Consider the following 26,591-nt stretch of genomic DNA (forward strand, 5'->3'; position numbering starts at 1 on the left):
GGGACAACTTCAAGAGTAGCAACATCAGAATTACGGGGGTGCCAGAAGAAGAGAGAGAGCAAGATACTGAAAACCTATTTGAAGAAATAATGACTGAAAACTTCCCCCACCTGGTGAAAGAAATAGACTTACAAGTCCAGGAAACGCAGAGAACTCCAAACAAAAGGAATCCAAAGAGGACCACACCAAGACACATCATAATTAAAATGCCAAGAGCAAAAGACAAAGAGAGAATATTAAAAGCAGCAAGAGAAAAACAGTTAATTACCTACAAGGGAGCACCCATACGATTGTCAGCTGATTTCTCAACAGAAACTATGCAGGCCAGACGGGAGTGGCAAGAAATATTCAAAGTGATGAATAGCAAAAACCTACAACCAAGATTACTCTACCCAGCAAAGTTATCATTCAGAATGGAAGGTCAGATAAAGAGCTTCACAGATAAGAAAAAGCTAAAGGAGTTCATCACTGCCAAACCAGTATTATATGAAATGCTGAAAGGTATTCTTTAAGAAGAGGAAGAAGAAAAAAATAAAGATAAAAATTATGAACAACAAATGCATATCTATAAACAAGTGAACCCAAAAATCAAGTGAATTAAAAATCTGAGGAACAGAATAAACTGGTGAATATAATAGAATCAGGGGCATAGAAAGGGAGTGGACTAATAATTCTCAGGGGGAAAGGGGTGTCTGTGTGGGGGGTATGGGAAGAGACTGGACAAAAATTGTACACCTATGGATGAGGACAGTGCGGGGGAGGTAAGGGCAGAGGGTGGGGTGGGAACCGGGTGGAGGGAAGCTATGGGGGGGGGGGGGTGAAAGGAGAAACTATTGTAATAATCTGAACAATAAAGATTTATTAAATTAAAAAAAAGAAACATCAATGATGAGAGAGAATCATTGATCGGCTGCCTCCTGCACGCCCCCCCCACTGGGGATCAAGCCCGCAACCCAGGCATGTGCCCTTGGCCAGATCAAAACTGGGACCCTTCAGTCCGCAGGCGGACGCTCTATCCACTGAGCCAAACCAACTAGGGCTACTGCCTTGATTTTAGTCTGAGACCCATCCTACAGAACTGTAAGATAATAAACTCATTTTCTTTTTTAAGCCACCAAGTTTGTGGTAATTTCTTATGATAACAATAGAAAACAAATACAAGGTCAGAATGTGACCAAAAATCCAAAAGCAATCTTAGAGCCAGAAACGGCAGCACATGGTTGCAATTTCTTACTAGGAGAATCAATGGCTTCCTTTGGAACAACTCAAAGATTATGTAGGACATTCTCTGACTCTTCTCCAAGATGGGACATCTTGTTGAAATGCATAACAAATCTGACCATAAACTATTCTTAGTCACACAATGGGAATGCCAAATAAATGCCATTAAGAGAGTAAAAACAGCAATATAAAACCTGGTGATCCATATTAAATTAAAATACTTAATTTCTTCTAAATTATAATTATGCAACTTCATTACAATGTTTAAAGTTAATATGTAAAATTTATAGTTCATTTCTGATTCTAAACATGGCTTTAAGAATATGTAACAGAACTGAGCAGAAACTTGGCAGAAATTCCTTCCAAATGAAATTAATTAAAAAAACAAACAAAGACTCAATGACTCAAGAATAGTGGTGTAATTTGGCATCACTGCTAATAGAATACAAATTTTGTGATAATGTTCATTACAACAATACAACTCATAATTCTGCTGAAATGAAAGCAAGAAAAAGAAACTATGGAATAAACATGTAATAATTTACAGATTATGTATGTTTTTATTTTATTACTCTTCCAAACATCACTAATCCATCATTATAACATCCAGATGTGCAACAATAACTGAATTTAGTTGTCTTTGATATTTCGCTGACTTCAGCTATATAAAAATCCGAGCTTTAATACTGTTTTTGTCATTATGAAGGGATAGTGTCAAGGTAGAAATAGAACCATTTTCTATTTATTTATTTTTAATTTATCTTTATTACTGAAAGTATTACATGTGTCTCCTTTTTTCTCTTATTGACCCCCTAGGACCATTTCCTATAACCATTTGCTAGCTTCATTGGTTTTGCTAGCGTCATTTGTAACTTTTATGTCTTTAGACACATGGTCTTCTGATTCAGCCCCAGCACGTTAGGGGCAGACCCTGTTTCATTTGATCATCCTCAGAAGTGCCCTGCAAGGCAGGGACTGTCAAACTCATTTTACAGACAAGGGAACTAAAACTCAGTGAGTAAGGTCCTAATTACCTTGTGGTGGTGTAGGGTTAGGATTTGGTGCTCTCACCGCTGCAGCTCAGGTTCAATTCCCAGGCAGAGTTTAACTCATGCCTTGCTTGCTGCAGTCACCCTCCCCCCGCTCAAAGAGGAAAAAAATGTCCCAACGCACAATTATAGCAGAACCAAGGAGCAACCGCCGTCTGTTGGGTTGTAAAGTCTATGCTTGCTTCACTGCCTCCAGCCCAGTGGAACTAGGGATTGCTACAAACATCTCATGGAAATGCTAAGTGTTACCAAAGTTTTCGGAAGGAACAGGTCACTGGAACCAGAGTGATGAAAGAAGGACCTGGAAGGATGGCTGGGGAACTTCCGGTTCTGGCAAAATGTTAATCGATTGGATGTCATAAAGGATCCTCCTGACTAAAACAATTCAAATGCTGGATGAAGTATGCATCGGATGCTGGATAAATGCCTCAGCAAGACAGCATACCAGCAAGGAGGTCACAAAGCCCTCAAATGAAAGGAACCCAGGACCCCTGTATGGTAAGCTGCTCTCAACATCAGAGACTCTGCTGTCAGACTTTGTAAGTAAGAGGTGAAGCCCAAAGCCCATCAAAGGCAGAGAATCTAATAGGAGACCTCACCAAGAAGGAAGGCTAGGACTCTAAAGATAACTGGATGCAAAATAAATCCCACCAGGCAGAAGGAGACAGTCAGGAAAGTCGTCTCTCTGAAAAAATATCTCTCCCAAGAATTCAGAATCATAAGCTCATTTTCATATAGGTTTCTGATCCAGATTCACACGACCTCTGTGGTCCAAGAAATTTAAAGTGGAAAAATGAAAGTGGTTACAAATAGAGGTCAGCGTTTTGTAGCTCCCTCAGGCAAGGAACAAAAGCAAATGAGAATGCTCATTGAAGGATTTCTACTTGAATACCAGCATGCACATACCTGGAAACAAAACACCGTGAATGAGAAACAGCAAAAACAGTAGTTGACAGAGAGCTCAAAGAACAGATACTGAAATATAAAATAACTATGCCCAATATGTTTAAAGAAAAAGCTTTAAAATATGGACAAGAAAGAAAGAGATTTTAAATTAACCTAATATAGCTTTTAGAAATTAAAATACCGTATTTTCCGGCGTATAAGATGACTGGGCGTATAGAAGATTTTCCTGGGTTAAAAAGTCGTCTTATACACTGGAAAATACGGTAATTAAAATAAAAGTCATTGAAGAATAAACAGCAGACTAGACCTAGCTGAAGAGAAAATTAATCAACTTAAAGGAGATTCCCCCCAAAAGTATATAGAAGTCCAGAGAGATTAAGAGATGGAAAATATTAAAGAGCAAGTAAGAGGCATGGAGAATATTTCTCTAGAGGAAGAAAATACAATGTGTCTCCTTTTTTTTCTCTTATTGACCCCCTAGAACCATTTCCTATAACCATTTGCTTCTTGGTGATATTTGAAGAGATAACTGGTAAAGTTCTAGAATTATGGAAAGTCCCAGTCCTCAGAGCCAAGAAGTTAAGTTAGGTAAAGTAGAGACAGTTGCTGCTCACCAAATATTCCATGCACTTTCCCCCATTTTTCAGACTTTCTTGCAGTTTGGTTGGGGCCATATGTCTATTTCTAGTTACTGTTACTTCTAGGCCAGGGCAGTTAAAAGCAGTATGCCTTTAAAAAAAAAATAAAATATATATATATATATATATATATATATATATATATATATATATATATTGATTTCAGAGAGGAAGGGAGAGGGAGAGAGAGACAGAAACATCAATGATGAGAGAGAATCATCTGTCAGCTGCCTCCTGCATGCCCCACACTGAGGATCGAGACTGCAACCCAGGCATGTGCCCCTGGCTAGAATCGAACCTGGGACCCTTCAGTCCACAGGCCGACGCTCTATCCCTGAGCCAAACCGGCTAGGGCATTATGCCTTTTTGTAGTAGGAACCACGGTGCACTTAGAGGGGACTCTTCCCCCCTTCAGAACTGAGCCACTCATCCCTCTATGGGAATAGTTTTTGGCCAAAGTGCTCCCTTGACCATGTCAGACTCCTTGCCCAGGGGCAGCACACATCCACTGATGGTGGAGACAAAGCCCTGGTCTCCTTTGCTCATTTGGGACAAGTCTGACGGGCGAAGCCCACTCCGGAGCACTCCGTGTGATCGGCTGAGGCTCTGATGCAACTTCTCCTTCTACCCAATCCTGCTTCCCTCAATTCTTCCAGGTGGTGTTTCTGAGAACTCACCCCGATAAACTTCCTGCACACAAATCTTTGTTTCTGGGGAGCCCAACTTAAACATCGCCCTTTCTTCCCCTTCTGTGGCAAACGGAGGCCACATGTTCCAGACTGTGCGACCACAAGACAGTAGATCTTCCACCTCCCAGTTCCCCACTGAACACTGAGTTATGTAAAGTGAATATGAAATAAAGCTCCGCCATGTTGAATCATTGAGCTATTTGGAGGAATTTTTAAAATTTATTTTTTATTATTCACAGTCCCCCATCCCTTTCCTCTTTTTTCCCCTCCACCCAGCCCCCACTACACCCCAGGTCTTCACCACACTATTGTCTGTGTCCATGGGCAATACATATATGCATATAAATTCCTTGGTTAATCTCTTCCCGCCTTCCCTCTGAAATCTGTCAGTCTGTTCCATGCATCCATGTCTCTGGACCTATTTTGTTCATCAGTTTATTTTGTTCACTAGATAACACATATAAGTATGGTCATCTGATATTTGTCTTTCTCTGACTGGCTTATTTTACTTAGTATAGTACTCTCCAGGTCCATCCAGGCTGTCACAAAATGTAAGAGATCCTTCTTTTTTTATAGCCGCATGGTATTCCATTGTGTAAATATACCACAACTTTTTATCCACTCATCTACTGTGGGCACTTGGGACTGTTTCCAGATTATAAATAATGCTGCTATGAACATGGGGGTACATATATTATTTCTGATGGGTGTTTTGGGATTCTTAGGATATATTCCCAGAAGGGGGATCGCTGTGTCAAATGGAAGTTCCATTTGTAATTTTTTGAGGAAACTCCATACTGTCTTCCACAGTGGCTGCACCAGTCTGCATTCCCACCAGCAGTGCACGAGGGTTCCTTTTTCTCCACATTCTTACCAGAACTTGTTGTTTGTTGATTTGTTGATCGTAGCCATTCTGGCAGGTATGAGGTAATACCTCACTGTAGTTTGAATTTACATCTCTCTGATGATTAGTGACATTGAGGGTTTTTTTTTTTCATATATTTCTTGATCAACTGTATGTCCTCTTTGGAGAAATGTCTATTAGTCCATTGGCCACTTATTAATTTATCTGGAGAAATTCTGAAAGTCAGCATAGGTTAGCCCTTTCTACCTAGTACAGTTATTCATATTAAAATAGGTGGAATAGGCATAAAAATAATAAATATAGAGCATATTTCTAAATAGAGTTGTAAAAGAAGTGAAGGGGAAAATAGAATGTTAAAAGGAAAATAGAGAACAAGAATATAAAACTCAACCCAAAGAAGGCAAAAAAGGAAAGGATAACTAAGCAGAGAAAACAGGACAAATGGAAAGCACTTAAGATGACCGAAATAAATGCAAATATGTCAATACTTGTTATAGATATAATCAGACTAAACTGTCCAGTTAACAACAAATTCTGTCAAACTAGATAAAATCCAACTACGTGTCATTTGCATGAGACACAGTTACAATATAAGGACAGGGAGGGATTGAAAGTCGAAGGAAGGAAAGAAAGAAGCCAGAGAAATAACAAAAAACACAAAGCTGGAGTGTCTATGACTGTCAGATTCTAAGACAAAAAGCATTACTAGACACAAAGAGAATCCCTACGAAATAATAAGGAATTTACTTCCCCAGGAAGATATAACAATTATAAACTTGAATATACCTAAAAAACGCAGGCTCAAAACATATAAGGTAAAAATTTACTTATCTACAAGGAATAATTCACAAACCTGCTATCATAGTGGAATATTTTAATACATCTCAATTATGGTAGATCAAGCTGAACAAAATTAGTAATAATATAAAATTATTTGACCTTATGGGACATACACAGAATGCTGCCCCCAGCTGTTGGAGATTATACAATATTTTCAGGTACACTTAGAAGACTTATGAAAATTGATCATGTGTTAGATCATATAACTAGTCTGAACAAATTTCAAGGCCTGGAATAGTACAGAGGGCATTCTCAGACAACAATCAATTAAGTTAAATCGATAACATTAAAACTCCATTTTACACTTGGGAATTAAAAAATAAACATGTCTAAGCAATCATAAGTCACATAAGAAATCAAAATGGACATTAGAAATTAATTAGAATAGCACATATAGGCTGAAGTTAAAGCAATACGGAAATAGATATAAGTCAGTGATTAACTTAAGAAGTTAGAGGAGGAATAGCAAATAAAATATACCCGAAGTAGAAAGCCCCAGTTGCATGTGGGAGGCAACCAATCAATGTGTTTCTCTCACATCAATGTTTCTCTCTCTCTCTCTGTCTCTTCCCCTCCCTTCCACTTTCTCTAAAAATCAATGGAAAAAATATCCTCGGGCGAGGATTAACCCAAACAAAACACAAAACAAAACAAAAAAACCCCAATGGAATTGGAGATATGAAATACATAATAGAAGCTCCACTAAGTCCAAATTTGCCTCTTTTCAAATATTAAAAAATACAAACTAACAAGATTAATCCAAAAGAGAGAAAAACAAAAATCACATGATTATGCCAGTAGATGCAGAAAAAGCATTTAATAAGATCCAATACCCTTTCATAATAAGAAAGCACTCAAGAAAATAGAAATAGAACTTGCTCAACCCAATAAAGCCCATCTATGAAAAACCCACAGGTAATATACTTCCTTTTGTGTGTGTGTCTATGAAGGGTTTTTTCCACTTAACCCCCTTCACTTTTTCACCCAGCCCCCCAACCACCCGCTAACATACATACTTCTTGATAGGAAATGAAAAGTTTTCTTCTTAAGATTAGGAACAAGACAAGGATGTCTGCTCTCACCACTTCTATTCAATATCATAGTGGAGGGTCTAGCTAGGTCAACTTGACAAAGAAAAGAAATAAAAAGCATCTAAACTGGGAAGGAAGAAGCAAAAGTATTTGTAAGATGACATGATCTTACATATAGGAAATCTTAAAGGATTCACTAAAAAACGATTGGAACTAATAAATGAGTTCAGCAAGGTTGCAGGTTATAAGATTAACCTTCAAAACTCAGTTTTACTTCTATTTACAAAGCGTGAACAATCTGAAAATCAACTTAAGGGAACAATTTCATTTAAACAGCATCAAAAAACAATAAAATATTTAGAAATAAATTTAACAAATTATGTTAATGGTATAAGACCTGTACACTTAGAACTACAAAACATCACTGAAAGAAATTAAAGAAGAACTAAATAAATGCAAAGACAACCCATGTTCATGGATTAAAAGAGTTAATATTATTAGAATGATAATACTCCCCAAATTGATCAACAAATTCAATGTAATCCCTATCAAAATTCTAGCTGTCTTTGTGTGTGTGTGTGTGTGTGTGTGTGTGTGTGTGTGTGTGTAGAAACTGACAAGCTGATCCTTAAATTCATATGGAAAATGCAAGGAACCCTGAACAGCCAAAACAATCTTGAAAAAGAAGAACAAAGCTGAAAGTCTCACATTTCCCAAAACTTATTACAAAGCCACATAATCAAGACAATGTGGTACTGGCAAGAATAGACAAATAGCTCAATGGAATAGAACTTAGGATACAGAAAGAGTCCTTGTATTTACAGTCAATTGATTTTCAATAAAGTTGACAAGGCAATTTAATAAGAGTCCTTCTAACATATGGTCCTGGAACTACTTGATACTCATACATAAAAGAAAAGAATAATTAACTAAAAAATGGATCACGAAAGAGATAAAACTCTTAGAAGAAAATATGAGTAAATCCTCATGACCTTGCTATCATCAACAAACGACAAGTGCTGGTGAGGATGCGGAGAAAAAGGAGCCCTCGTGCACTGCTGGTGGGAATGCAGACTGGTGCAGCCACTGTGGAGAACAGTATGGAGTTTCCTCAAAAAATTGAAAATGGAACTCCCATTTGACTCAGTAATCCCACTTCTAGGACTATATCCCAAGAAACCAGAAACACCAATCAGAAAGGACATATGCACCCCTATGTTCATAGCAGCACAAATTAGAATAGCTAAGATTTGGAAACAGCCTAAGTGCCCATCAGCAGATGAGTGTATTAAAAAGCTGTGGTACATCTACATAATGGAATACTATGCTGCTGTAAAAAAGTAAGAACTCTTACCATTCGCAACAGCATGGATGGATCTGGAGAGCATTATGCGAAGCAAAATAAGCCAGTCAGAGAAAGATAAATATCACATGATCTCACTCATTTGTGGAATATAATGAACAACATAAACTGATGAACAAAAATAGAGACAGAGAAGCTTTGAACATACTGTCAAACTTCAGTGGGAAGGTGAAGGGGGTGGTTAGAGATCAACCAAAGGACTTGTATACCTGCATATAAGCATAACCAATGGACACAGACACTAGCGGGGTGAGGGCATGTGCCAGGATCGGCGGGGGGGGGGGAAGGGAGTGGGGATGGTTGGGGAGAGGTCAATGGGGGAAAAAGGAAACATATGCAATACTATCTGTAATACTTTAAATAATTAAAAACAAACAAACAAACAAAAAATATTCATGACCTTGGATTAGCCAAAGGTTTCTTAGATATGACACCAATAGCACAAGGAACAACAACAATAAAATAGATAATATCAAAATTTAAAACGTTTGTGATTCAAAGGATACCATCAATAAAGTGAAAAAAAATTAACACACAGAATGGGAGAAAATGTTTGCAAATCATAAGCTGATAAAGGACTTGTATCCAGAAAATATAAATATCTTTTACAAGTCAACAGTAAAAACACAAATTGGCCCAATTTAAAAATGGGCAAATGACTTGAGTAGACATTTCTCCAGAGATATACAAATAGCCAATAAACACATGAAAAGATGCTCAACATCACTAATCATTAGGGAAAAGCAAATCAAAAACTACAGTGAGAGCTATAGAATTGAGTTGTTCCCTGAACAGTTTTACAGGTTGCCATTCATGTAGACAAAAAGGTGAATGGTGCTCCCTTGGAGTAAGCTATATGGTGGCCCTGCTCAGACATTTTACAGATAAATCCTACCAAACACTCAGAAACATGTAATTCTAATATATTATAAATTTTTCCATAGGATAAATAGGCAACATTCTCCAACTTGTTTGTGGTTGGCATAATCTTAATTCCAAATCCAGGAAAGGGTAGTATAAGAAGGAAACATTATAGGCCAGCTCATTAAATAAATTTAAGGATCCTAAACAAAATATTAGTTTATGGATTCCAGCAATAGATTAATAGAATATTACACCGTGACCAAGTTGTATTTAAATGCAAGGTTAGTTTAACATTAGTAATCAATCGATGTAACTCACCACATTAGCAACTTAAATGAGTCCTGTACGACCACCTCAAAAGATATAGAGGGGGAAAAATGTCCTGTAAAATTCATTTCTAATTAGAGGAAAAATATCCTAGGAAACTAGAAGACTATCCTTAACCCAATAAAGATTATTTACACACACACACACACACACACACACACACACACACACACCCCTAACATTCTATTAAATGATGAAATGTTGAAAGCATTTCTTTTGATGACAATAAAGAGGATACCAAGGTGCCTGCAATCAGGACTGCTATTGCATTTTAATAAGCTCCCAGGTGATTCTGATGGTGGTGATCCAAGCTCCCACTTTCAGAAACCCTGGGCTAGAGAAACCATTTGCCTGTTGAGATGGCTCCTTGCTCCTGGATGCCCAAGGCCACCCACTTACCCAACACCACTCCCAGCCACTTGCTGGCCTATGCTTTCTTTCTTTCATAATAATCCCACTGTTTTATATATATATATAATTTTTTTTTATTTTAGAGACAGAGGAAGGGAGAGGGAGACATAGTAATATCGATGATAGAGAAACATTAATCATCTGCCTCCTACACGCCTCCTACTGAGGATTGAGCCTGAAACCCAGGCATGTGCCTTAAGGGGAATCAAACCAGCAACCTCCTGGTGTCTGCTGCAGTGCTCAGCCAACTGAGTGAGGCACACTTTCCAGGCTTTTCTATTTAATTTTTCTTGGCTCTTCACAATAGCCCTGTGAGACTGGCCTACCAGATACCACCGCCATTTTACAGATGAGGAAACTGAGGCTGAGAGAGTTTCCAGTCTTGTTAGAATTCCCACAGTCAGGGGCAGAGCCGCAGTGCAAGGCTGGGAAATTCTCTTTGCAAAGCACCTCAGGGCATCCTCCTGCCCTGTGCCCCTGAACTAAGGCATCTGGGACGGTCATGTGCTTACCTGTAACCTGCAGGCCAAGGCTGTAGTTAATAAAAGATTCTCAATTTGACACAGAATGCCCTTGTTTCATGTCAAAGTGTCATGCTATATCCACATGAACTTGCTATCTAGACATCTCTGTTGTCTCTAAATTGGCTCTGTGTAGGAATCAATGCCTAGATATTTCTTCCATCCCTTAGCTATTTGTTCAAATCTTTAATAACTGGCGAACATACCCAGGCCTGTTTTTAGCTACAAGGGAGACTAGAAATTAGGAGGCATATACCCAAGTCCCACCTTGTGAGGAAAGGGAGAAACTGCCCTTTCCTCTGAGTAATCTCTCAGCCAGGAAAGTGCCAGAATTATAACTCTGACAATGCCGAGAGGTGGTAAGTGTCCTGCTGTCCAGGGCCCCATGGATGAGGCTCAGAGAGGGTGGGGAAGTGCCTCAGGCCACACAGCTGGTTAATATACAGGGCAGAGGTCCTAACCAACAGCTGGAGGGCCTTGGGGAAGGGAGAGGACATCTGCAGCTGGATGAAGAAGGAAGCCAGAAAGGGGAACAGAGCGTAGGGGGTAAGAAAGCCTTCTTCAGACAGGGATCAGGCGAATGTCCAAGCTGGCGGGGAGACTAAAGACACCACTGGTGTGGCTAGAGAATAGGGTGCATGGATGGGAAACCGAGCAGGAGGTGGGTAGGAGTCAGGCCTGCCAGTACCAGGCTAGGGAGCCTGGGATCGAGTCTGTATGAGCGGCTGTTCAAAGTCTCCTGCCCACACGCTCTACCGATCCAAGTCACCTGGAGGACTTAGGAAAGTCAATAATAATGATGACAGCCAATATTAGTTCACCATATGCCAGGCACTTCACATGAGTTATCTCACATAACCCTCACTGTAATCCTAGGAAGCAGATACTATTATCCCCCCGTTTCACAGATGGGGAAATTGAGGTAGGCAGATTAAGTATTTTGTTCAAGGTCACTCTGCAGACTGTCTTGGGACCCACAGAATCCATCAAAAGTAAGCTTAACATTTGCATGAAGTCTCCTATTTTAATTTTTTATGCAAATTATGCATTTTTCTCCTTAATATACTTGCACCTGTTTTAATATCAAAAATTGCCTTTCCCTTCTCTCACCAAATCCTCCTGTAACACTACCTTCTGGGTGGGCGGAGCCACTCTGCTTTCTCATTGGGGGCGGGAACTGTGGGCATGATGCTGGGAAGCCCAGTAGTGGGTGTGGAAGCCCAAGGAAGGTTTTGATGTTGGTTCTCCACCTCTGACTAGTGCCATTTTACTAAAAAGGATACTGTCACCTCCATCGTTTACAGAAACTGGACAGAGAAGACATGTTCATCTTTTTAGCTTTCTGAAGTTTCCTGGTCCTCGTCTTTGGAATTCCAGCAGGTTACCCAAAGTACCCATTGAGACCACTCTCCACTTCTCTCCTGCACATACTCTGAACCAGGCCTTGACCGGAACACCCCGGGAGATGTCCGATGATCACCATCCTGAGTCCCACACCTGCCCTGAGGCTTCCCATCTCCAAGTCTTTGCTCACCCTGTTCCTTCCACCTGGAATGCTCTTCCCACAACCCTCACAACACGTCTGAAAGGCGGCCCTTCACTGGGCCGCCCCTCATCCCTTCCTCTAACCTGCTGTCAGTGCCCAATCCCTCCTCGGACCCCACCTGTCCCTCTCTTGGGACACACCCTAACCCACTCTGCAACAGAGGTGCTCGTGCAAGGGCAGGATGGGTATGTGATTATTGCACAGAGTGATGCCTTGTACATAGTAGGCAGTCAATAAAAACTTAACGAGTGAATGGGCCAAAGAGTCACCTTGTGACCCCACTAATCACAGCCACTAGTGCTCTGTGGGTAGAATCAACCACCTAAACATTCGCACCAGGAAGGCAAGTTGATGGCCCTGTGGGACCCGAGGCAGGCGCTCTGCTCAACAGCCAGGGAACCCAGCTTCATTCTGAATTGGTCTGTTACCTGTTGCATCCCTCATGTCTTCCCACCAAACAGCCCTGCATCGTCTTCGATTCCCCCTCCGTGTCATCTTGCTGGAATCACCCAGCTTCACCCGCTATCAGGGCGAGCATCTGGCAGCGTATCGCCTCTTAACCTTCCATTCATGCTGCTGTGGAGTGCTGTCCGAGCTTGGCGGTCAACCACGTGCCACAGAGCTCTCCCCTCCCTCGGGGACATCCTCCAGATGAGAAGTCCCGCCCTGAGCTAACACTTCTCCAGTCAAAGAGCAAGGAAACTGGACACCGAAACAAGGGTATCATGAGACGATGTTTTCTGTGCAAGGGAAGGAGGGCTTGCACCCGTTGGCCAGAGCACAGCTCACAAGAAGGCCGGCCTCACCGAAGGCTTACTTAGAAATGCATCCGGCCAGGAGTCCCGGTGTTCTGGGATGACTGCCCTTGAGTTCCCCGGCAAGGGGACCAGGGCAGGGCGAAGGCCCACCAACACCCTTCTCATCACCTTGACTCCTGCCCAGCCTGGGCCTCCTGTAAGTGATGGGGACAACAGCAAAGCATGTCCTGGGGTGTCTTCACCTCTGGCCCGAGTTCAAGCACCCATGGGAAGATCTAAAAAAACCCTCTACCCAGCAAGATGATGTTGGCTTCACCTCCTCCACTCGAATCTGTAGTCTCAACGACGTCACTTCAGGATAAAATACAGATGTCACAGGGAAGGGTTATGTCATAAACAGTTTCGGGAGCATTTCCATGTCCAGGTTTGCGGTAGGCGAAGGAACGGGAAGCTCTCCTCCCCGAGGAGTCTGGGAGGAACGCTCTGGAGAGAGCGGGCCTGCACAGAGCTGACGGAAGACAGAGCCATCTGCTGTTGCAGAGGCCACATCCTCGCCACCACCCGGAGCTCAGCCATGTGAGGGAGGGCACCTACCTGGGGCATCTGGTCTATGCTGAGCAGCCTGGGGAGCTTCAGGCTCAGCATCTTGAGGCCGGGTGGGGAAGGCCAGTGGGAGGTCGCCGCTCTCTGTCACCAGGCCTCACTCGAAGCGCTCACATGGCCTGGGGAGCCTCTGGCCAGCGGGTGCCCGGGCTGCTTCCCTGAAAGAGGAGCGTGAAGAAACCCAGTCAGTCTCAGCCCAACTCCAGCTGGATCAAGGCTGTCAGGTTGTTAATGGATCAGACCTTGCTTACGATGGCAACATAACCAGGCTTTCTTAAAACCAACAGCCCAACTATCAGGCCGCAGAGTCACTCCAAGAGCACTGGAGGGAAGGTATGAAGTCATAACACGGGCAATCACTGAATTGTAGAGCTGGAAAGGGCCGCCGAGGGCACCCGAGCCCCTCCCATTGCACATGCGGGTCAGAGGGGTGGATAACTTCCCCAAGGTTGCACAACTAGGGGAGGGCCCGGACCGCTCACTTCCCACTGCACCACGTGCTGCCCCTGGACAGATGGTGTGACCCCACAGCTGCGTCCACCCAGCAGGCAGAAGAGGACCGAGAGCCATGCTCCCAATCACCCAAAGAGAAGCAGCTCTTCCGGAAGGCAAACCAGAGCGTGTCTGCCCCAACACAAAAAAACCAGACCAGGAAAATCCATCGCACTTGCTGGAGACAGAGCAACTCGGACTAACAAGGTTGTTTACGTGTAGGATTAAGACTGCTTGCCCTAACCGGTTTGGCTCAGTGGATAGAGTGTTGGCCTGCGGACTGAAAGGTCCCAGGTTCGATTCCGGTCAAGGGCATGTACCTTGGTTGTGGGCACATCCCCAGTAGGGGGTGTGCAGGAAGCAGCTGATCGATGTTTCTCTCTCATTGATGTTTCTAACGCTCTATCCCTCTCCCTTCCTCTCTGTAAAAAAAATCAATAAAACATATATTTTTTTAAAAAGACTGCTTAGTCCCTGGATCCGGGTGAGGCTGGGTCCTGGGTCCGGGTGAGGCCACGCGCCCCTGGGTCTGGGAGAGGCCACGCGCCCCTGGGTCCAGGTGAGGCCATGTGTCCCTGGATCAGGGTGAGGCCTCGCGCACCTAGGTCCGGGTGAGGCCACGCGCCCCTGGGTCTGGGAGAGGCCACGCGCCCCTGGGTCCAGGTGAGGCCATGTGTCCCTGGATCCGGGTGAGGCTGGGTCCCGGGTCCGGGTAAGGCCGCGCGCACCTAGCTCTGGGTGAGGCCACGCGCCCCTGGGTCTGGGAGAGGCCACGCGCCCCCGGGTCCGGGTGAGGCCATGTGTCCCTGGGTCTGGGAGAGGCCATGCGCCCCTGGGTCTGGGTGAGGCCACGTTCACCTGAGTCCGGGTGAAGCCGTGCCCCTGGGTCCGGCTGAGACCAAACCAGAGGGAGTCGGACCTCCGTTACCACCATTTGTCCACCATCCAGAGCTGAGGGGTCAGTGCTGACATGTACACATAAGGAACTGGTGGACATTGAAATTGGGTCTCTAAAGAACTGTTGGTCCAGAAAGAAACTCACTACAGACTGATTCATCTGCCTGTCAGCATAACTATTATTGCTCGTCTCACATTCAGTTCTTATAAGTATATCTCTAGTGACACATGATCTCGCTCATCTAGGGGAAATGATGAACAACATAGACTGAGGAACAAGAACAGAACCAGAAACAAGGAGGCATCGATCGGACTATCGGGCCTCAGAGGGAGGATAGGGGAGGTTGTGGGGAGGGGGGAGAGATCAACCAAAGGACTTGTGTGCATGCATATGAGCCTATCCAACGGTTAAGTTCAACAGGGGGTTGGGGCATCCGTGGGGAGGGGTGTGGGATGGGAATGTGGGGATGAGGACAAATATGTGACACCTTAATCAATAAAGAAATTAAAAAAAAAAAAAAAAAAAGACTGCTTAACCACTGTGACTAATGTGAACTAGAGAAACTCAAGTCCTCGGGACAGGCCCAGGAAACAGAAAAATACAAGCTGGCTTAGCAAAGGAAGAGCAGAGCTCAGAATGTACCATCGTCAAAGCTTCCTTCTACCCCATTGTCATTGGGCCCAAAGCTGCCACCTCTTAGAGCCCCTCAGAGGGTTCGGTCCCTGTCTCTGAAGCCCTAGGACGCTGCCTGGGCCTCTGCGGCGGCCTGAGCCACATCTGCCTGCAGGGAAAGCTACCTGCCTGGGCCTCCTTCCTGCTGTTAGAGAGGACGCTCCGGAGGCCTGGAAACTCAGGTGTGTGCCTGGCTCATCCTGGGCCTTCAGAAAACATGTATTTAATTCTGTTAATTTAAGCAATGCTGTTCCTCCTGTAAACTTAAAGTGTGGTGTTTTTGTGTGTGTGGTTTGTTTATACTTATACATCTTATAGTTCTTTTTTTTTTAAATATATTTTATTGATTTTTTACAGAGAGGAAGAGAGAGGGATAGAGAGCTAGAAACATCGATGAGAGAGAAACACCGATCAGCCGCCTCCTGCACACCCCCCACTGGGGATGTGCCCGCAACCAAGGTACATGCCCCCGACCGGAATCGAACCCGGGACCCTTGAGTCCGCAGGCCGACGCTCTATCCACTGAGCCAAACCGGTTTCGGCCATCTTATAGTTCTTTATGCTCTATGTGTCATCTGGAATTATGTAGCACAATCAGTTGTATTTGTTTCATTGTCATAAATGTGCTATCTTAACAACACTGATGTAAGTATTACAATAGTCAAAAGGTGGAAACAACACACAGATCCATCAGCAGAAGGATAAACTAAATAACAAGTAAACAAAATGTGGTCGTACAATGGAATGTTATCCCGCTTTCAAAAAAAAAGAAAAATAGAAGTTCTGATGCATGCTACAATGTGGGTGGAACTTGAACACATTATGTTAAGTGAAATAAGCTCGTCACAAAAGGACAAATGTATGGTTCCGCTTAGTGAGGTACCTCGAACAGGCAAATTCACAGAGACAAAAAGTAGAATAGAAGTTGGGAGGAGGGAGGACTGGGAAGTTTTTTAATGGGCACAGAGTTTCTGTTGGGGATGATGGAAAGTTCTGGAAATGGGTAGTAGCGATGGTTGTACAACCACCATGTGAATATTCACTGAACTGTACACTTAAAAAATGGTTAAAATGGTAAACGTTAAGTTGCACATATTTTGCCACATTAAACAAGTTACGTAATATTTCCAAATTACAGAATAACAAAGAGAATGATTTTTTAAAGCACAGGTACACTTTACCCAGGTTAAAAAACGAAAGTTAACGCTTTGCAAACAAGCACCGCTGATGTGAGAGGGACACTGCGCACCTTGGTTCGCGTGGCCTTCCAGGTCTCAGTCGCCAAGCTGGCGGCACCACGGGTTCACCAGTGGCAGGACACGAGGTGGAGGCCCCGGGCTGGGGGCATCTCAGGTGCACCAGCATAACCCAACCCACGCTGCGTCTCTATAGACCGGCCCACCTTGGTCCTCTGGTTCTCCCCGGAGTCTCCCCAATGTCACGGGCAGGGAAAACAAGAGATGGTCCTACTCTCACAGCGCACACTATCCAGGGAGGATGACCACACGAAACATCAAAAGGGAGGGTAACAGGGCTTCTGGTCAGAGGGCAGAGCAGGCACATGCTGTGCTCGCCTCCCCCCGTGACCACATCAACGTTATAGCCCCATCACCCGGAGAACCATCTGAAGACCAGAGAACAGGCCCCTCTAACCAACGGGCCGAATGTCAACTGTCATTGAAAAAATAAAGTAAGATAATAAAAAAGGGAGAGGTCATGCAAGCGGTACAGGATTCACCCCCTGCTTCATCCAGCCCCTGTTCACTGCGTTTTTACCATGTGATGAGGGCGGGGAGGGCTGAGGTGCAGTGATTACCCTCGGTGGGCTGCTGCAGCTTGAAGGAAAAGGTGAGAATTTAACAGACATAAACATGGTAGAGTTTGTGACACACAGGATAGAGGGGAGCGGCTATCCTCCGTACCATTCTGGTTTTTGTTACATAGGAAAAAAGATGGATAAGGCTGTCCCTGTTCCCAAGAAACGGATAAAGAAAGAGATGAGACAGCTATGCACCAACCAACTAGCACAAGTCACCTTGAGAATAGGGGAGACCCTCACCCAGTCTGCACCAAGCCCGTGAGGTCACCCTGCCGCCTGCTCTATCTCGTTCACCCTCACCATGCCATCTCAGGAAGCTGGCAGAGCAGGTGAGGACCGGGGACTAGATTCAAGCCACATGGGTTCAAAGACCGGTTTGCCATTTCCTTTGCGACCCTGGGCAAGGAACCTAACTCCGCCTGCCTCAGGGTCCTCATCTGTAAAATGGACACAGCAGCAGTACTTTCTTCACAGGGTTGCTGTTACGATCAAAGAGAGAGAAGCCATGTAAAGGGCCTGCTATCAAGTAAGTTTCCAACCAATACTTGCTATTATTAATTTCCACAGAGAAAATTAATTATATATTTTACAGGCAGGAAAACTGAGGTATCAAAAAGTGAGGGGGCTTGCCCTAGATGACACATGATTTGCATCTGAACTCCAGCCTGACTGCAGCCAGGGTCAAATGCCCACCTCGGCAAAATTACAGACGACTTTCAAACAGCTCCCTGTTCATTAAAACCACGATCATCGTGTCCGGTAATGCAGTGTTCTCCAAACTGCAGGTCACAACCTGTCAGTAGATCATAAAATCGATTTAGTGGGTCATGACTAGCACTTAAAAATAGGATAGTATGAAAAATAATAGAACAAAATATCAGTGTATTGCCTAGAGTAAATGTAAGTATTGCTCTGTGACATTCCTGTTGGTTATGTATGTTAAGTTATATACACTGAGTGGCCAGATTATTATGATCTCTGAACGCGTAATAATCTGGCCACTCAGTGTGTGTGTGTGTGTGTGTGTGTGTGTGTGTGTGTGTGTGTATTTCAGAGGCCCGGTGCATGAATTCGTGCATGGGTGGGGTCCGGTCAGCCTGGCCAGGGGGAGGGGACATGGGTGGTTGGCCGGCCTGCCTGCTGGTCGAACTCCTGGTTGAGGGGACAATTTGCATATTAGCCTTTTATTATATAGGATATACATTGAGTGGCCAGATTATTACGCGTTCAGAGATCATAATAATCTGGCCACTCAGTGTATGTTTGTTATGCTATTCTTGCCAATATTTGTGTACTGGGTTAGGAAAAAAGGTATTTCTCATGGAAGGTCACACTCAAAAAAAGTTTGAGAAAATGTGCGAATGCCGCAGAACAACTGTACTGATTGCAAGGAGCTATGGCTTTTAAAAATGTCCTCTGGAGTCACACACACCATGATGTGTCCGTGGAGTTTGGGGGACCAATGCTTCCGGCTATCCAGACAAAACAAGGGCTGGACAAGAAGCCCCTCCTAACAGTCCGTGGAATGTTGTAGCAAGCACCTGGCCACCTGAGCTTGGAGAAGGTTCTAACGGTGGGACCCCAGCTCCTCAGAAGCCTTCTGATGACGTGCGACAGGAGGGAGGCGCATGGGCTGGGGACCCAGGGGAGCCAAGGTCAGGTCTCCCCTGTGCCGTCTCCTAGCTATGACCTCGGCGGGGCTGAGTGACTCTCCCTGACTCATTGTTGTCATCGGTGAAATAAGGCTATTGATATCTACCCAGTCAGAGCTGTGGGGAATTAAAAAGAAATAACAGACATAAAGTTATTATCCAAATTCTAAGTAAATACCAGTAGTGTTACTCTCCTCCTAGTTGTGGTGCTGCTACTATTACTATAAATCACAACACACTCCGCTGCAGCAAGTCCTAGGATGGGGGTTTGTAACCCGAGGTTAATAAAATTATAGGTAAAATCGTGTGTCTGCATGTGTGGGCACATGTGAGTACATACCAGTAAACATGTATGTTTGTGTCATGGGAGACAGGGCCCTGGCTTTCAGTGTTGTCCAGTGAGCTGGAAAGGTTGAGGACCCTTAGCCCCTTTCCAGGCCAGGAGTCACCGGGCCGGCTCTGGTGGTGGGAAACAGGTGGACTCTCTGCGTCGTGTCCACCGGTCGGTGAATGAGCAGAGCGTTCCTTTGCAGAAACCTGCTCCTGCGCCCGGACACAGGCCCCGCGGTCTGGAAGGCATGCCCTCCCCTCAGCAGGTGTGCTCCAGAGACTCTAATCTGCAGGCAGCGCTGGCCTTGCCTCTCACAGGGGTGCCCACACCCCAGCAACCGGCCTGGCCCCACCCATGGGCCACGGGAGTGGTTCTCACTGCAGACCCTGCTCTCCCCGGGGGCTGAGCGGGGAAAGCAGGCCAGGGGGGCCCGGCAGGCACTGTCAGCCCGCTACTGAGTTGGGGCGCTGCCGGCACCATTACCACTGTGGGCCACCCAGAGTGAGCCAGTGGGGGGACCGCTCCCAACCGCCTCCCTGAAACTCCTGGGAATCTCCCCACTCCCGCCAGGCTTCAGCCTGTCCTCCCGCTGTGAGCACCTTCTCCCTGTCCACTCTGGCTGCCTTCCAGGCCCAGCCCTCCCAGGACCCTTCCCTGCTCTCTCCTTCCCCTGAGCAACCGCAGACACGCGAGAGGGTGGCAATCACAGGCTCTGGGTCAGGCGGATCAGGGTTCCAGCCCAGGCTTCTCTACGCACACGTACAACCCTGGAGCACACTGCTGAGCGGCCTCAGCCTGGTCTCCTCCCTCCCTCATAAGGCTCTCTGACAGTGCCGCCCGCAGCACCTCAGCAAATGGCAGCTGCTATGGCCTTCGTTACGTAGTCTCGGATTCTTCTAGGTGTGGTTGTTTCGGTGCCTGCAATTTAGATTTCTTAAAGACGGGGCTAGATCTGCTTTTATATGAAAGGAGAGACAATAAAAACTTACTGACTGTTTTACTCAAAGGCAGCCCATTCCTTCATCCATTCCTCACATAGGAGTCTACGTGCCAGGCACTGCCGGAGAGCGGGGGACGCAGTGGTGTGACCACAGCTGAGCCTTGGGGAGTTCCTGCAGAAAAAGAGAGCCATGCCTGCCAGTGCCTGGGCAGGTCGGACGCTAGCGGGCGACGAAAACAAAATTCTACGGAAGCATGTGGTGGGGACGGGGTCAGATTTCGGGGGAAGAAGCAGGGGCGGGCTACAGCTTTACAGAGAAGGTGACATTTGTTGTGAGCGTAGAGATCAGAAAAGTCTGTCAGTTTGCAGAGGGCACAGCGTGCACAAAGGCACAGCAATGCTATAGGACAGCAAGTCACCCTTTGGGCTCCTTTAGCAAGTGGGAGGCGTGTGTCTTCTTCTGGCTAATTGGGGGCAAAGTTGGGGAGTGTGTGTGTGTGTGTGTGTGAGTGTGTGTGTGTGTGTGTGTGTGTGTGTGTGTGTGTGTGTGTGTGTGTGTGAGGTGGCAGGAGGGAGCCCAGGGTTGCCATGAGAGTGGTGGCAGCCCCACAAGGGAAATAGTTTTTATCTTTTTTTTGGGGCGGGGACATTTTCGTTCTCAAATGTTTCCCCATGCTGCCTGCTCACCCACTTTCTGGCAGGAGGCTGCCGTGTGGGCAGGAGGGGAGGGAAAGCTGGTACAGGGGGGCATTCCATGGGGCGACCTCCGCTCGCTCCTGCTGAGGATTCCAGCATCCTGCCACCCAAAGCTGTGTTTGCCCTCCCCTCTCCCCTCCCTAAACTGTACTTGCTGGGACACCCGCTCACTCCTCCCTGCAGCCCATGAAACGTGCGATTTGCCCAGGTCTCTGTCTCTTGCCACAGACTCTCTCCCTGTTGTCGACTGCACCCAGCAGCCGTGCGGGCATTCACTCCTTGCACAGTGAGTCCCAAAGCACTCCAGCCCTGTCCCAGGCACCGAGGACACGCAGACTTCCAGACTTCTTAGATTTCTCTGAGCACCTCCAGGAGCTCACACCGGGTAGAGAGATGAGACAGACCAGAAACTGTCCAGGTGCAGGGATGGGAAACTCCAAGGAGCACAGAGAGGTGAGAAGAGCTGAACACAGAGTGTGGGCGAGACAAGGAAAAGGAGGGGCAGAGTGGGATGAAAGTGCAGAAAGCAGAGACTTTGGGCTTCTAGCGTGCTTTTAAAAATAACAGGATCACACTGTCATGGGGGATACATGACATTATCATTGGTCAAAGCCCATCCGATGTACTATAGAGAGTGAACCCTGGTGTAAACAATGGAGTTAGTACTAGAGGCCTGGTGCACGAATTTGTGCACAGGTGGGGTCCCTCGGCCTGGCTCGCAATTGGGGCTGATCAGGGCTGGCCGGGGGAGGGACCGCGGGAGGTTGGCTGGCCACAGGAGGTTGGCTGTGGGAGTGCACTGACCGCCAGGGGCAGCTCCTGCATTGAGCGTCTGCCCCCTGGTGGTCAGTGTGCGTCATAACTACCGGCCAGTCTTCCAGTCTTCTGGTCCTAACGGTCGCTTAGGCTTTTATATATATAGACTAGAGGCTCGGTGCACGAAATTCGCGCACAGGTGGGGGGAGGTTGTCTCTCAGCCCAGCCTGCACCCTCTCCAATCTAGGACCCCTCTGACTGCCTGTTTAGGCAGAGTCTTGAAAATAAACAGAGCACAGCAGCCACAGAGGAGAGAGGGCATTCTAAGCTGAGGGTGCAGCAGGAGTCAAGGGAAGGAGGTCGAAAGAGTACACAGTTCTGGGAGCTGTCCGACGTTCAGCACTGGGGTGGGTGAGGGTGTGGAGTCACAGGCGGCCAGGGTGGTCCTGGAGAAGAGCCAGATGAAGACTAGTGCACCCCATCTGAATGTGGTGGGAATGAGTCCCTAGGGGGCTGGTGAGTTAGGACTTGGGCGGGGGGAGGGGGGTGTCTCAGGGATGGTGATGGGAGAGAGGATGGTGACCGTAGGCCAGATAAGGAGAATTCTGAGGAGTGGATATTAGTCCATTTCAAATCCTGGCTTCATCATTTACTGCACACCTCTGGCAGAGGACCTAATCTCTTCAACTTGAATATTCTTATCAGTTAAAAGAGGATAATGAAAGTATCAATGGCTCCTGTGAGGATGAAAGACCATGGGATCTATCAGAAAACAAGCACTCAATACATGGTGGCTATTATCACCATTGCACCCCAAACCATCTGAATTCTGCATTAGTGCTCCCTCATGCTCCCTCTGCCCTTGGTTTGTAATTCTGCATGAAAACAGACTGCTTCCCTCTGGCTCTGACCCACCTCCCAGGCTGGAGCTGTGACTAATGGGCGCTCCACGTGCTGCGAGAAGGGGTTGCCATGGCGACCTTCCAGCTTGGCTTTTGGACTCGGTGAGTGACCTGAACCTTTTCTTTGTTCCAGCTATCCCAGCTATTCTAGATATTTGCCACTAGGCGACTTGTGCACATTTTAAAAAGCCTGCAGGATATTCTTTAGCACATTGTAGAGAAACACTGGAAACAATCCAAACTTCTGGCAAGAGAGAGCTGGCTGGTTAAGTTATGGTACACCCATGCAAAATTGTACTGTGCGGCTATTAAAAATGTTACAGATCTGTGGTTCCTGACAGGAAACAGTGTCACAACTTGTTGCTGAATGAAACCAGCAGGTTATGGAACAACCTAAATCTTGTAACACCACCTATATATAACATTGAGTTACATTTAACAGCTTGTATTTATGGACAGAAAAGTGTATGGAAGGATGTTCGTCAAAGTGTGCACGGTGGTTCTCTCTATGAGGTAGAGGTCAGCTCTGGGGATTTGCTTTACTTTCTTCTTTACACTTTTCTAAAACACAGTTTGCCTAAATGAGCATGTGTGCTATTATTGCCCAGTGCACGAAATTCATGCACAGGTAGGGTCACTAGCAGCTGCCAGCTGCCGGCTGCTGGCCAGGACCTTCCTTCGTTCCATGCCACCCCCTGGTGGTCAGCGCATGTCATAGAGAGTGATTGAACTCCCGAGGGGACACTTTGCATGTTAGGCTTTTATATATATACAGACTAGAGGCCCAGTGCACGAAACCGTGCACTGGTAGGGTCCCCTAGCGGCTGCCGGCTGGGTACTCCCTCCCTTCCCCGGCCAGCCCCACTCCCTGGTCAAACTCCCAGGCAACTCCTGGTTGAGGGGACAATTTGCATACTACACTTTTATTATATAGGAGGATTAGCAAAGCAACAATACCACTAAAAGGAAATAAATGAGTGAGTCCTCTAACCCTTGGCCGGTCTTAAAGAAATTAGCTACGTGAGCCAAACCATGGCACGTTTGTACTGCAAATATTTGCAAATCCATTGCCAACAGTGGCATGTCTACACACACCTACCTGAGAAGCTTGTCTGCCTGGGACCTGCCAGGGGCAACAATGGCCTGGCAGTCCTCCATCAGGGTGACTGGGACCCAGGTCCTAAAGCCAGATAGCTCATGTACTTTGGAAAAACAACCACCTTTCCCAAGTCAGAGGCCTAAGGGGACTCCTCTGTCATCACCATGGTGAAGGCAGAGGTGGGCAGGAGTGCCCTGCACTGGGAGCCCTAGGTCATCAGTCAGTAGTCACACACTGAGCACTTCCTGTGTGCCAGGCACCGTGCCAGCCTTGGAGATACAGGGAAATGGGGCAGAGAGAGGCCTGCTCCCACGGGACTCCTAGCCTCATAGCTATGGGGCTCCAGGAAGGGCTTGGAAATCGGAACTCCTCTGAGTTCCTGCAAGGCCCTGCTCTCCTGACTCATGGCCCACACTTTATGCTCCTACAACAAAATCGTTGGGTCCCCGCTGGAAGGTCCCTGAAGACCTGGCTCCTTAGCATATCCTCCACCTTTCCACAGCCCACCCAAGCCCCGCCTCCCACCAGCCTTGCCATATGCTGCACACACCATCAATGGTCTCTGCCCTTTAACATGATGGCTTCACACCTCTATGCTTTCTGTACTTGCTGTTTACTCAGGTGAGACCTCCTTCCTCCACTTTCTCTTCTTGACAAAATTCTACTCATCCAAGTCTAAATTCCAGTATCACTTGAAAGGGTCTACATCATCCCATCTGCAAACTTCACAGTGACATACCAGTGTCCTGGCTCCCGCAGGTCAAGACTGGCCGAGTCTGCCCTAACCGGTTTGGCTCAGTGGATAGAATATTGGCCTGAGGACTGAAGAGTCCCAGGTTCGATTTCGGTCAAGGGCATGTACCTTGGTTGCGGGCACATCCCCAGTAGGGGGTGTACAGGAGGCAGCTGATCGATGTTTCTCTCTCATTGATGTTTCTAACTCTCTATCCCTCTCCCTTCTCTCTGTAAAAAATCAATAAGATATATTTTAAAAAAAAGACTGGCCGAGTCTTTCTGATTCCCTGCTGTGTGTGAGGTGCTCAGCCCAGGACTGGGCACCGTGTTGCTGCTGAACGAATGTACGTTTGCTGAGCAGCTGAAGGATTTCCGCCGCCTACCACAATCTGAACCCTGGTGGCAGGGTCTGGCAATTTCTCTAGTACATTCTACCCAGTAGTTGGCATGCTTTTTTCATGAATCCTGTACTTCAGTGCCCAAATGGAGTATGCTTGGTTCAAAAAATTTATTTCAGAATTTTTAAGATCTGAAATCTCAAACCAACTATTAAAAAAATGTATGAGAGCCCTGGCTGGTGTGGCTCAGTTGGTGGAGAGTCGTCCCGTGCACCAATAGAGTGCTGGTTCGGTTCCTGGTCAGGGCATATGCCTGGACTGTGGGTTTGATCCCTGGTGGGGGTGAATACGGGAGGCAACCAATCGATGTTTCTCTCTCACCTTGATGTTTTTCTCTCTCTCCCTCTCTCTGAAATCAATAAAAATACTTAAATAAAAAAGAAAGGAAGGAAGGAAGGAAGGAAGGAAGGAAGGAAGGAAGGAAGGAAGGAAAGAAGAGGCAATTGGGGAAACCTGACCATTGGATATTTCATGGCCATGAGAAATGGTCAGTTCTTAAAGTGCAATAATAGGACTATGGTTATGTTTTTAAAGGGCCCTTTCATTGAGATATGTACTGAGGTAGTTAGTTACAAATGAAAATGATCTGAGGTCTTCTATGGTGATCTGCTTCCACAGAATCTGCTGGGAGCAGGGGTGATGGGTAAGGGTGGATGTGAGAAAGCCTGGCCATGAGCTGATGACTGTGGAGGCCAGGCATGGAAGTTCATTATACCAACCTCTCCATTTTTTTAAATACGTTGTTAAAAGGAGACAATCACAGTGTCAAAAAATGCCCCTGGAATGTGAACTGTGTCTTGCCTTCTTCTCAGACACTGCATGGCCGAAGATAAAGTAAAAGTATGTTGTAGGAATAATTATCACTGTGTTCCCACTTCCCTAACATATGAAATATCAACATGACAGTTTTGAAACTGACATAAGAACCCTCGTCTGAACAAGATAAAACTAAGGAACTTAAGGACAAATGGGAAATGCTTTAGAAACAAAAACTATGGCTCCTGATAAAAGACAGCAGTACCCGAGGAGAAAAAAAAAAAGCCAAGAGGCCTTGTCAGCGGAAAATATTCAAAGATATCTGACAAATATATCTTCTCACCATTCCCCAGCTAGGGTAGAGTCAGGAAAATTTCTAGGAAATTTATAGGAGAAAACATACTTGTGACATATGATACTGCCAAAGTCCTTTGAATTTAAGATTCTGCCTTAAAAAGGATCAAATAATATTTCATCTTCAATTTTTCATGACTAAATTTGTGTTTCTGAAGCATGTAGATTTTAATGTTTTGAATACTTCCTTTTTGTTTACCTGCTAATATAGACCAGGATTATAATGTCTATTTTTATAAATTCACATTTACTTGCTATTCTAAACCGTTATACATTTTTGTATTTAAAAATTATGAAATATTTGGTTTTACTAGCTCAAATGTTGAATTAAATGCCTTTCTGTAAATTACAAGGATTTACTCTAGTGCTATGTGGTATACAGGTTAATTTACTCCAGTATAACTATTCCTACCAATTGTCAGGGCTGGACAGGAGGGCGCCGGGCAACTAGCCTAGCGT

The 26,591-nt window shown here is 45.6% G+C and overlaps 1 protein-coding gene across 2 annotated transcripts in view; it reads right to left on the reverse strand.

Moving 5' to 3' along the window:
* Positions 1-26,591, reverse strand: part of PAQR5 (progestin and adipoQ receptor family member 5) — an 85,083-nt gene that overhangs the window by 40,273 nt on the left and 18,219 nt on the right. For both annotated transcript variants that reach the window (XR_003616590.2, XM_008139082.3), the window contains exon 2: positions 13,624-13,790. Coding sequence is in view for 1 of the 2 variants with exons in the window: in XM_008139082.3 (XP_008137304.1) it covers positions 13,624-13,674 (51 nt within the window). In the remaining variant the exon portion in view is untranslated. The remainder of the gene's footprint in view (positions 1-13,623; positions 13,791-26,591) is intronic.

This window comes from Eptesicus fuscus, chromosome 5, assembly GCF_027574615.1.
Source record: "Eptesicus fuscus isolate TK198812 chromosome 5, DD_ASM_mEF_20220401, whole genome shotgun sequence".
Taxonomy (NCBI): Eukaryota; Metazoa; Chordata; class Mammalia; order Chiroptera; family Vespertilionidae; genus Eptesicus; species Eptesicus fuscus.